Source organism: Nanorana parkeri, unplaced genomic scaffold, assembly GCF_000935625.1.
Source record: "Nanorana parkeri isolate BGI_ZX_2015 unplaced genomic scaffold, ASM93562v1 scaffold537, whole genome shotgun sequence".
Lineage (NCBI taxonomy): Eukaryota > Metazoa > Chordata > Amphibia > Anura > Dicroglossidae > Nanorana > Nanorana parkeri.
Genome location: NW_017306805.1, coordinates 441,683 through 454,848, shown reverse-complemented (window position 1 = coordinate 454,848; position 13,166 = coordinate 441,683). Strand labels below are relative to the sequence as shown.

The window sequence follows — 13,166 nt, the reverse complement described above, 5'->3', positions numbered from 1 at the left end:
ATACCAAACCAGGACTATCACCAGAGCAGGGATCAGATCAGACTGTGTGACCCCCCCCCTTCCCCTGGCACCTAGGCTGCATGTGAAACAACCTATTGCGTCAAATTCAATTTCTTAAGCTAGACTTTCTAAAAGTACAACACCAAATTTGCACTGGAGCTGCAGTTGGAACTCTGGGGAACTGGGGTTGCCTCTTTGGTACCTGTGGGGACTGGCTGAGGCTTACCTGTAGGGCTTTTGATCCTTACAATGTGCAACAGTCAGCACGAACCAACCACTTGATATTCCCCTCCAGATGGGCTTCCTCACGAGCAGTCTTCGGGCTCAGAGCTCCAGATATAGATCACTGTCTGGGACTTAGCACCGTATGGCTAGCGCCACACACTGTACAAAGTGCCAAATGCAGGGTCCAAAGACTGAGCACATTACAAGCCAGACCAGCAACCTGGAAAACCAGTCTTTAGAAACACATTTGCAGTCTCTAAAGCTACCTCTTCTGAAATATTTTGACCTAGTCATATTACACTTTAACAAAAAAGGTGTGATCTCCATTGGTTTTTTTTTTTATAATTAAAGTAGAGAGGGTGAAATCCATACCAAAAATATTATGAACGTACAACTGAAAGTTTGGAAAACCTGATTCCAAATTCCGTTTTCTTTATCATGCTCCCTAGAAATGTTTTAAATATTTTCCATCAATAAATCTTGACTGTTTACATTGCCATAACTATAAGGAAGAAATGATTTAAAATGACGTGTGGATGTGTTTGTTAAATGAATGCTGGTCTTTAAGACGTATGCCTAGAAATCAGATCACCTTTTAGAAACCATTTAAGTGGAAATGCAGAAAATTCCCAAGGGATCTTTTATTAGACAAGTTTATTTGTGGGAAAAAAAAGATATTTACTTCACAGAAAAGTACTTACATCTTATAATTCACTAAAGTCTTACCACCCTCTCAAATCATGACTAGAATGAATAGCTGCCAATATGGCATGTGTTTCTTTTGTAACAAGAAAGAGACAAACTGACAATTTTCTCCAGTTTTATTATTAAATACACGCTGGCTGATACTGTTAAAATGTACACCTAAAAACAGAACTAACCCAAACAGATGATCACCCCCCATGGGTCCGTGCAGTAGGAGGGGGACTGATACTGAAGAAAGAGGTCTTCAGTAGATGACCTCATATACTGTGGCTTTCTTGTCACCAGAACCTGTGACAATGAACTGGTCATCAGTGGATACGTCACAGCTCAGAACAGACGAAGACTCTTTTGACTGTAAAAAAAAATAAAATAAAAAAATGAGTCAAGCGTAGGACTCAGTCCAATAGATAAAAAGGTACTCAAAATGTATTGACAATTTTTATTCTACCATTTCTCTCAACAGAGGATAAAGTGTGAATACAACATTTTTGTACCCATTTATCACTACTCATGTCATATTAAGTACAACAAAAGTGTGCTTTGCTGGGTTAATGTTAAAATGCACACTGCAAAAAGATGTAGGTAGGCAGTAGATCATCCCAGAAAGTCTGGATGGCAACTTTAGCATATTTCCACAATGCACCCAGTCCTACCACCATAAGGCACGTGTGTGCGTGTGCATATATAATTATATATAATTACTTAAATCATAAGAATGTACTACTTCCTTGCAGCAAAGTGGAACAAAAGGTTTAACTAAAAGGAAAATGAGTCTAACAATTCACTCACCTGGAAAATGCTGGCACCATATGGAGTCCGCCATGCATTTAACAGATTGTCCTTTCCCGTGCTTACAAACCATTTACCTGAAAACAAACAGATTACCATTGTTATATTTCCAGATGTGTCGTACATTAATATTGCATCAAAAATCAATTTTAACAAATTGCTGATGGTGTCCCAACTTCCTTGATTTGCAGAGCATGATCATCCTACAGTACACTGGCCTCTCTACTTTCACAAAGACCAACTTTCCCACCTCCTCTTCTTCCAATACTTCAGTCAGGATGGTGGCAGATGAGGGGAAAACCCTGTGTAAGCAGGAGCTTAAAACAGAGCTAGGATATTGTCTCCAAAGATGGGAATTATCCTTTGCTGCTGAATTCTATCCCATCAGAAGCTGTCATTTACTGTCAGAATAGCTGGAGACAGGGTATGGAGCAAGTAGCAAAGCAACAGTGTCACAAGTTCAGCATAGATGCACCATACACATACGTTGGGGTCAACCTGAGCTTAGGTCTGAAAAGGACAAAATGGTCTGGGTCAAAGCAGACAAAATGTGAAGGAGCAAAGTAGGACACAGATGACAAGAAAGAATAGACAAAAGTTGCAATAAACCAGAACCAGTTATTGTCACATAACTAGAGACCGAGACTATGCATACTGTTTTAAAATGTTAATACATTGTGCAATCAGGGCTTGATTTTTCACTGATATCAACTAGCTTTACATTTTTTAAATATGGTGTTTGAAACAATAACATCTGCTAGTATTATTGCCTATCACATTCTTTTAAATGTCTGTACAGTGGGACTCGACGTCTTTGCCTTTCTTTAGAATGTATTTCCATTTTATTTATGCTGTACATTTCCATTCAAAGGCTAGTGCAACAGCAAATTCATTTATTTCCAGCAATTGTTCACATCAATAAACCACTATTAATGGGTGCATACTCTAGGCTGCCAAAAGTGGAAAAGGATTTTCAGCTTAGGACAGCCATGATTTTTCTCATGCAATAAACTAAACCCTGCAATGGGCAAATACATTATTGTTATAATTTTCTAATTTCAGGTAATTCTGTTTATGGCTGTGCTTCAAAAACCTTTAGCAGCCAACGGTGTTCTTTGGAGTAAAGCTCAGATGAAAATATTTCCCTTTTCAGAAAAACAAAAGAAATTAAAGAAAAACAAAAAAAAAAAACACCATTCCTGCGTTTCCCCTTCACTTTTTGCTTCACCCTCTGTTTACTACAGGCTTGTTAATGGTTTTATTTTACCAGCCTACAAAATAGCTCTTCACAGCTGGCTTCCCCAGAGAACTTACCACAGGAAGCAAACTGCAAGGACAGGACACAACTCTCATGCAGATGCAGCTGGTACTTGTCAGGTTTGGAAACGTGAAGGACCTCGACATTACTGCTCTCCATCCCAACTGCCAACCACTCTCCAGTAGGGCAGTAGCCCAATGAGAAGATCTGCAGGTGCAAAATTGAAGAAAAAAAAAAAGTTAACTTTACCAAACATATCACACAAACAAAAGTTTTACAGCAAGTCTGTCACCAAGCTAAATGCTGGTCTCTGGAGACTCCCAGGCAATATCTATAGACTTTACTGACGTCTGGCATTAGGCTAGTTAACATGTTCAGCTTTACCGCAAAATGGCAACTACCCTAAATCCAGCAGACAGCCTAGAAAGAAAAAACCCCTACTTCGTTACCTTCAAAAAGACCTCTGATCCACTTCAACACCCCACACAGCAAAACAAATCACAACCCTTCAAGCACTTTATCAAACATGCTACTATATTTCCCCCCAAACCTTTCTGATTCCAACCAGTACCTGGGAATTAAAGTCGTGTTGTTGAAGTTGCCTTCCTTCTCTCAAGTCCCAGCAGCGAACTGTATTATCCAAACCACCAGTCCATAGTTTGGTGCCATCATGAGAAATGTCTATACAACTGGCACCATCTGTGTGTCCTTGAAATTGTCTTTAAAAAAAAAAATTTTTTTTTACTTAAGTACCTTTGAAAAAGTCTACATGACAGTACATCTTATAATGGTTAGTATTAACTGATATGAAGCATACATCATATTCAGTTCCTTATTACGTAACTTTGCGTCTGTATTACTACTCTGTGAACTGACTTCAAATATGTGAAAAGAGTATTTAATTTCTGAAAGCAGTTGCAGTGTTGGTCCCAACTAGAACTCAGCAGAACCAATCATAATTTTCATAGCCGACAGAAAAATATGTCACTTTCTAATGTATGGGCCTGTGTTGACAGGTTTTGGGTTTGTTTTGATAGACAAAGCAAGCTCGCTCATGACATCAGCCAGGTGCTTTCGAGATTATTCAGAATTGTTCACAGGTGCATTTGACCTGCAGTTGACCTCTTTCTAACCTGCATTTGACCTGCTTTAAGCGTTTACATTCCTATGAACCTGTATGTGGAAAGAAGCAGGTCTGATGCAAACAAACTCCCATCAACACAGACCCTTATGCAGTAAGGCTGATTTTTGGTGGGCAGGTGCATACAATGGTCCAGAGACTGAGCATTTTGTCCCTTACCCTCGAGAATGTGGTGTCTCAACAGTCTGGAGTGAAACTAGGTAAATAGAAAGAGGCCACCATTAAGCCCAGGACCCTCATCCAAAAACAAAGGGTCAGTTGACTCCTAAACTGTAGCCTCAGAACATGGAAAGGAAGACCTCGGACAGAGAAGTATCTAGGTACTCCTAAATGATAAGTCATGTTGACATCTGGAGGTTCATGCTCTATCCAAATCTCTGCAATGTTTGAAAAGGTTGATGGACATTGACTGAAAAAGTCTGTGCTGCTTGTTCTCTCAGTAGGAGGTCGTCCAAGTATCCAAATATGGGAATGCTCAAGAGTGAAGCAAAAGAAGTACAGGGGCTAGAACCTTTGTGAAAACCTGGAACACAGTGGATAGAACAAATGGAAGGGCAACAGAATTAGTAACGTTGAGTGCCCACCAGAAAATGCATGAAATGTTAATGCACTGGAAAGGTAGGGACATGCAAATACACATCTTTGATGTCCATGGGGATCCCTGGAAGCAATGACAGACCTGGTAGATTCCATGTGGAATTTCGTACCTGAAAGCGTTAAGAGCCATCAGATCAAGGCAAGCCATATATATCTCTTTGCTTTGAGAACAGTAAGCAGGTTTGAGTAAAAACCCTTGAACCTTTTATTAGCCAGAATTATGGCTAAGACCCCTTGAGAGAGATGCTGTGCAGAACAATGTGAAGAACCGCTAGTCTTTGCAGTGACGTTAACAAGTTTTGACAACATGAAGCAGGTGGCAGGCAGAGTTTGAAATGCCAGCTTGTAGCTCCTTGATACCACATTTTGGACCCAATACAAAGGCGGATTTCCCAGCACACTTTCCAGCTAGTCTGCAAAAAAAAAAAAATCTTAGGTGTTTTTCTTGCACTGATGTTGTGCAGACCAAAAAGGAGCCTCATTATGGACATTAAGCACATAATATCCCTTAACCCATCAACTCGGTAGGAGGGCCACAGGCAGCTCAAGCTGTTGAACAGCAGTATCTGAGAGGATAGATCCAGGTTCCCGGGACATATCCTGGAACCAGACGCCTAAAGTCTAGCAGATGGGTATGGCAGGCTGTAGGGAAAACACGAGAAGGGAGAATAATGCCTTGGAAAGGGGATTTTTATCTACAAAAGGTCTTTAAAATTTGGGTTGTACTCAGTGGATTTAGCCATTTTATGTCTTACCAAGATTTTGACTGTCCCTGTAGAGCAGGGATGTCCAAACTGCGGCCCTCCAGCTGTGGTGGAACTACGAATCCCATGAGGCTTTGCAAAATTCTCAGACATGACTCCTGGAGAGAGATGCTTCATGGGATTTGTAGTTTCACCACAGCTGGAGGGCTGGAGATTGGACATCCCTGCTGTAGAGGATATCCCAGTTTTTTAAGTATTTGTGAACGCGCCACTATACACGCCAACTGTTAAATAAGGTAAAGACCTTTAAGGTTTTAAACAATGGTCAGGAAGGAGGAGACACAGTTAGTGAAGTGTGTGCTGCCTGCCCACTTGCTAGACATACACGCTCGCTGCCCTTTTCCCCATAGCTGTGGACAAGTGGTGTGCATGTCACTAACAGTGGCTCCTCCTTCTGGCTTGGAGTTACAGGATGCTGCAGTCAAACTCTTATAGTTTGACTGCCCCCCCTTCCCTTCTGAGCTAGTGTGTGTTGATTGACAGTGACTTTTAGAAGAAGGCCTTGTCAATCAACACAGTAGGGCTGGACATGGGGTAGGGCTGCCAAAATAACTATGGGGTAGACATGGCAGCATCCTGTACTACAGAATATACAGGGATATGGGAGTTGTTAGCAATATGTTTACACACACAGATCAGTTGAACTGGATGGGCCAGTGCCTTTATTCAACCTTACCAACTTTGTTAATCCAAGCAGGAAGGAAGAACCGTTATTAGTGATATATATGGCACCTGCCTATGTTCCCCATAGAGGGGGCATACATTTGTAGTAAGTTAGAAGATGGTGCACACGTCACTAACAGCAGTTTCTCCCTTCTGCTTGGAGTTACAGGATGCATCCTGTATCTCATAGTTCATTTGACTGTCATGCCCCCTGCCCAGCCCTGTTGTAATGATTGACAGCAGCTCCCACTGAAGATTGGTTGAACAGGCTGATCCTTGTTTTAAAGTGGTGTGTGCCACATAAAAAATGGCCAACAGTTTCCTCAAGTTTGGAATTGAAAGCAAAAGACTGCGACTCCTCTTGTGTAGACTTACCCATTTGGATTGAGAGATTCAGCATCAGACAAAGCCTTGATGGCTAAGGGTTTAAAATCCTCTAAAGCCACAAGCAGATCAGATTAAGATACTGCAAAGGAAGATGCAAAAGCACATTTGTGGCCTCTGCAGTCAAAGCCAGCATTGAATTTGCTACTTGGCCTATAAAATCCTGCATAACTGCTGTGAAATCCTCCCGGGATAAGACTAAGGAGGGGGCCACTCCAAATGAGGCTAAGGTCTGGTTCCTAAGAAAGGAACCAGGCTCACTGGAACCATACTGATACTGCAGAGACAGGTTCACGGCTATGGACCTTGAGAGCGCACAATACACTCTGGTCTGGAAAGAGCCACAATGCAGAGCCCAGTGCTAGAAGGTCAAGCTCCAAGATAGCACCGCAAATCCTGTCCAGCAGGGTCTGGGTACAGCACTCTAAAGTCAGGCTTAGAAATAGTCGAACCAGACAGCATCATAGAGAGACCAGCTCCGCAGCAATGTAGCAGGAATCTTGTTTGAAGATAAAGTACAAAAAAAAAAGAGAAAAAAAAAAAAGGGTAGAATCTTAGGACACTAGCAAAAAAAACTTAAGGAATGTTGGGAGTATGAGGGATCACAAATGTTTTCATTTTCCAGTGTCCAATCCTCCTGAAGGCAGCAGTATAACCCGGCTGTCTTTGAATTACTGTGTCCCTCAATCTCAATGAATGAGAAAGAAAATTATGTTTCGTCAAATCTTACCTGACAAGGGTCTGGTTCTGTAGGTCCCATACAACAATGTTTCCATCGGAGCAGCAAGAGAAGCAGACCTTGGCATCTGGACTAATCGCAAGGGCATAGCAAGCAGGAGCAGAGGATGTTAATTCTGCCTTTATCCTTGGAGTAGGTGATGCTAGGTCCCATATTGACAAGGTGCTGGCCTCTCCCCCAACAATCAAACTGCGGCCATCCGGAAGTAGCTTACAAGAGCGAATATAATTGTCGCGGTTCTACAATGATATACAAATATGTTATTCATCTCCAGCACAACATACTGAACATCACATGTTATTAGTGTCCATAAATATTTACATGCACACAAAAAAAAAAATGAACGTCCTATAACCTAGACAGAGAAAGTGTAAAAGACACGAGCAAAAAAGGCAGCCATTACTTTGCAATAGTCATAGCAATAAAATCTTTCATAATTGATGTTAGAACACATATACTCTCTTATTCTCAGATAGTAGAGTATTAGAATTTAGATCCTGCTCCTGAGACAGAGGTGCCCCAGGCAGCTTAAATACTTTTTTGCTAATAGTTACCTGGGCCTGATGAAAGTGAGAATAGGATTATTCATCAGATCAGGCAGGATGCAAACTTTTACAACACATCTACTGGAGCCCACAATTACAGACATTTCAATATCTAAGTTACAACAGCGTGTGTGTATGTATAATATATATTCCCGTCTGGAAGAACTCAAAAGACAAAAACTGGACGAAGCAGTCATGTTGGGACATACACGTATGTGTATACACATAAGAGCTGCTTGTCATTTAACATCTAGGAGACAAGGAAAGCATCTTGTCAGCAGGTCACTGAACTAGGCAATTATTTCCTTTTATTATCGTCTTGGAACAACATGGGGAGGAAAAGGTGGCCTAAAAAGGTTGTTTGCCCTGCGGCCTGCGCAGGCTCTTAGCACCTCTGTGGCTAACTCTTCTATTTAAATAAATATACCCTAATCAAGTAACTACTAAAGCTCTAATCTACATAAATCCATTACCAGAGATTGTAGAAGCTTTAAATGGCTTTACTGATGAAGCATTATGGTCATGCACACCTCATTTCTAGAGTCAATTATTGTAATGTTTATGGGCTACATAGAACAAGATTCAACATCATGCAGACGTACAACCTATTTCTGTCAGCCCCCAGGCTCAATAAGCAACTGAAATGCCATTATCTTGTGCACTAGAAACATCCTGTTACACAGACAGGTAGTAGTGAACGTTCAGCACTCCCAATGTTGCACAGAACACACAAACTCTGAAGATGCTTGAAAAGTTGGTCATACTAGGCTCAACGCCTGCAGTTTTCTTCCCCCAAAGAAATTACTGTGTATTAATCTCTACTTTAAATACTATCTACTCTAATCTCTACTCTACTGAGTTTGTATATATTACCATAGAATGGAGCGCAACAAAAAACAGTCTACTTTTGTATCTTCATAAAATAACAGGGAACTAACGAGGATGTATATCTAATGCATGCGACCTAGAATAAAAATAAAAAATAGCCCTCAGTCCAAACAAGATACTTATCAACTGTCTAGATGTCACTTCTCAAAAGTTCTTAAAACACTTACTCTGCTTGATAATTGCCATTAACCTGTACTCTCCGTTAATCCTGCCCCTTCCCATGCCTAACTAATGGACCATCCTTGTGATGGACAGCCTCACTGACCAATAGTGAGGCACGAGTCTGATGGATGTATGTATGATGGCGCTGGAGCGTTGAAAGTAGAAATGATTGGATGGATATACAGTCGAGTGAGTCTTCCTTCCAGGACACAGAATGGCAGCGAAAGCACGGTGCAAATGAACCCTACACTCTGGTCCTAAGCTACTACCTCTCCATTCACGACAAACTGATCACTCATAAGACAAATCGACTATTGGATGTGTATTAAAGAGTGCCTAGTACAAATGTTCATATCGCTTAAAAGGTGTTTTTAGAAATGTTTATTGGTTAAGTACATCAGGACACAGCCAAGGTTTTTCAGGGGGAAAGCCTCCCCCTTCTTCCGGGCTTTAGCTATAGATGTTAATGAATCCCCCCAGGAGGCAATCACCATGATTTCCCATGGAGGCAATCACAAGTTTGGGAACGGAAATCATCAATTATGTATTAGAGTTCTTCCAGTTTGAAAGCACCCAGAGAGGTCCACAAGGTATCTGACCATAGTATACAGACACCTCTAGATGCCTTCTTTGGATTTCTTCCTGCCACTTGAGGAAGTTAAAGTGAGCACAGGTTCACTTAATGACAATGTCAGAAGCTACAGGTCGATCAGTGTCTGCATCAAATGTCAAGTACTAAAGAATGTATGATCAAATATATCTATATCTATATATCTATATAATCTTACCATATTCATATTAAGAAAAAAAAAATTGAAGAGCATCATCAAGCCTTACCAAGCAATCAAGTTGTGCCACAGGAGTTTTAGTACCAGGCTGCCCTACATCCCAAACTTTCACACATCCTTTTCCTCCAGTGTAGACATGACGAGTAGAGTTGCTTATGGTCACGGCACAGACCACTTCTCCATGGTTTAACGTGTGAAGCTGCCTGGCATGTCGGGGGATCCCAGAGCCTATAAGGGCATCTGGGGGAAAGGGAACCGGTTGCATCTGTCCATCTGCACTGACATGGAAAGAGTAGGCCCTGTGGGTGTGAGAGAAGGATGGGAAAATAACTTGACGCTGACAAGTAAAATATATTTTAATTCACCAATAAGCACAGTATTGTTCCTGTATTCAAACACAGCATTCTATTATTGCTTAGCAAAAGGCATTTACCTACAGTGAAGTCCGGGAAGACTTTATTTACCTCCCAGCCTTCCTTGGTTTTAGTGATTCCACTTCATAGCATGCAATAACTAATTGGTTATTAAGAGAAAACTTCTGCTGTGCAATTTAAATCGTTAAGCTTACAGATAAACTCCTATATGGAAGAATTTCTTCTGCCTCTAAATGTCACCACAGAGGATGAGCTGGCAAAGCAATTATATAAGCTAAATAAATGCTAATCTAATAATGTACTTGTCTGTAGTATTTAATCCACAGTTAAACCCAGTTCTACCTAGATTGCCCACAGGTGTTTGCTAGGGCATCCAACAAAATCTAAGCACTTTTGCTTAAACTTTGCTGGAGCTTAGAGCTTGAAGGTGCACTGCATGAACTATTTTAGATTGTAGGCCCTCCCTACCATCTTGTCTTGAATTGTATTGTGATTGTAATGTCTTCCTTATATTGTAAAGCACTGCGCAAACTATTGGCCCTATATAAATACAGTATAATAATAATAATAAATAATATTCATGGTCCAATTAAGGTGGATGCAGGTATCAAGACTCAATAACTTCTTACGGAAGTCTGCATGCAAGCACCAGGGCAGGAATGCAACATTAAGAAATGTGTACATCATTTCTCTTGCAACTATCAACTGTGCCCGGGAAAAAGCACAAATCACAGACCAACTCAAGCGAACAGCAAGCGCCCAACTGTATGATCTAAAGTATGTACTGGCATAACAGATCAGATAAATATGGATGCCTATGTCATAAGGTCTCCAGTAATTTAATTTGACCTTTATGCCAAAAGGCAAATTAAATACAGTATATTACAAGGGTAATAATACTTGCCTTGTTTAAAGAGTATCAACAAGAAAAAAAAAATAATGAAGGACCCTGAAATAAAAAACAAGGAGGAGTACTGGAAGTTGATACAAGCCAACCTCTTTGATAAATTCTCTAAGTGTCTGTGGCTTGCGGGTCATTTAGTTCAATGGCAGGGCAAATGTAAGAGTCTGTGGTCGCTTAAAAGCATTATTGATCTGGAATATCAGAGAGCATGGACAGCTCATGTTGCTCTTCCTATAAAACACCAAGATTATCTTGTGTGGCACAAAACTGTTTTTCCACATACAGTGGCAATAGACAACAGAAGATGAACCTACCTAAAAAGGAATGACAAAGTTTAAGTTGCCCACACCTCTATCATTTTGGTTTCTTCCAAACAGCTAATCCAAAAAACAGCGCAAAATATATATTTCTCAGTTATGGCTAGATCATATACCGTCATTTGGACTACATGTCAAGAAATAAAAGCAAAAGGTAAAGTTTAACACTACATCATGAATGCACACAAAAGATACATCAGACCTTAAACTGAACCTGTAAAGAGCATCCTCTAAAGCAATGAAAAGCTACAGCACCATACCAAGATTGTGGACAATAAGGTTTTCACTTGCCAAAAGAAAATTTTCTTATTACTGTTAACTCAGTTTGATGTCTCACACCTGTTGTCTGCATCTGTTGTACTACCCTTTTGAGTTTACAAAATAACTACTTCTGAATGGCTATCCACAGAAAAGAACAATGCTCCACCTAACATTCCAAATGATTCTTACATATTTACTTAAACACAGAGGGTTCATAACATGTTTCCATGCAACATAAGCTCACTGCACAATCTCCTTTAGGGCTACCAACAACTACACAGTGTAAAAGCTTGCCCGATTGGATGCAAATTGATCTAAGAGCTTAGGTAGGTCTCCATATTACAAAGCTTTAGTAAATTTAAAGAACGCGCAATCAAGATTGCAATGTGTATTGTGTGCTTAAGTTGCATGGAAAGAAATTATTTTGTGAGGAGGAGAGTTCAAACTGGCAGACTAGATTTGCAGGTTCCATAAATATAAAAAAAAGTTACCAACTTTGGACTTACAGAGAACTAAGCAAGCTCGCCAAAGTAATCAGAGGAAAACAAAGAGCCAAACACTCGTCTTTAGCCAACTGTTCACAACCCATCACAGTTTTGTATTTTTTATAGCTCAGAAGCTCCTCTCTACTACTTTTACCAATTTCCCCTCACATCTTTTACCACGATTGGAAATTGGGTAAAATCTCCTAAATGGACACACAGAAAGTCTGACCAAAGTTTATCCAAAGGAAAAAAGCCTTAATTTGGTTGGTGCTTTAAAAGAAAGTGCTTGACATGAATAACATCCTGATCAAGCCATAGATCAGGCGGGTTTTGCTCATGAATCTTTTATGCAACATGGGTTGTTCAAAGCACACCAAGAGTTTACATGTAAAATACAGGAATAGCCAGTGCATCCAGCATTAGCCACATCTTCAGTTAACCACTATTTAGGCCTCATTCACACGGAGGTGCACGTCCTTGCAGAGAGGCACAGCTGGTGCGCATGGCCGCCTGTTCAATTCAAATGACAAGACATGGCTGCACGCCACCCCAAACCTGCACATCCTTACAGGTATGGATGCACCTACTTGGGACGCAGACTGTCCGCATCCAAGGGCATTCATATCTGTATGGATGAGTAAGTTTGGGGTGTTGTGTAGCCGTGTCCGGTCAGAGTTGTACAGGTGGCTACACACACACACACACACACACCAGCTGTGCCTTCTGGGCGCAGGTTTCTGCACGCAGTACAGCTGCGCGCATCCACGTGAGGCCTTAGTAGAATTACATTTAAAACCTACTTACAAGCCAAATATGTATACAGAGTGGTCACTTTTGTGTGGTAAACCAACCAAGTATTGGTTTATATCACCGCTTGCTTTCAGAACTTCCCGAATTCTTTTTGGCCAGGGTTCAACAAATTACTGGAAACATTCCTCAAAGCACAAGTCAGAATTATACAGGCTTCCACTTCCGAACCTTATGAAGGTGTTGTACATTTAGCTGGACATATGTACATTTTATATGGTCTGTACACGTGCTCCTTTGGAACTCTAACAAAGTTGTGAGGATTAAAGATGCAGCAAGACTTGTTTCACTGCATCAAAACGCGCACACACGCAATTTGCAAATCTGAATAAGGCCTTAAGAATGTCCTGACTTAAATAAAAAAAAAAAA

The 13,166-nt window shown here is 40.7% G+C and overlaps 1 protein-coding gene across 2 annotated transcripts in view; it reads right to left on the bottom strand.

The window, feature by feature from the left end:
- Positions 1-1,034: 1,034 nt before the first annotated feature.
- LOC108791252 (transducin-like enhancer protein 1) overlaps positions 1,035-13,166 on the bottom strand; it is a 50,022-nt gene continuing 37,890 nt past the window's right edge. For both annotated transcript variants that reach the window (XM_018561684.1, XM_018561685.1), the window contains exons 16-21: positions 9,698-9,947; positions 7,257-7,504; positions 3,549-3,696; positions 3,034-3,184; positions 1,720-1,796; positions 1,035-1,282 (exon numbers count right to left, since the gene is read on the bottom strand). In XM_018561684.1, coding sequence (XP_018417186.1) covers positions 1,175-1,282; positions 1,720-1,796; positions 3,034-3,184; positions 3,549-3,696; positions 7,257-7,504; positions 9,698-9,947 — 982 coding nt within the window. In that variant the 3' untranslated portion in view covers positions 1,035-1,174. The remainder of the gene's footprint in view (positions 1,283-1,719; positions 1,797-3,033; positions 3,185-3,548; positions 3,697-7,256; positions 7,505-9,697; positions 9,948-13,166) is intronic.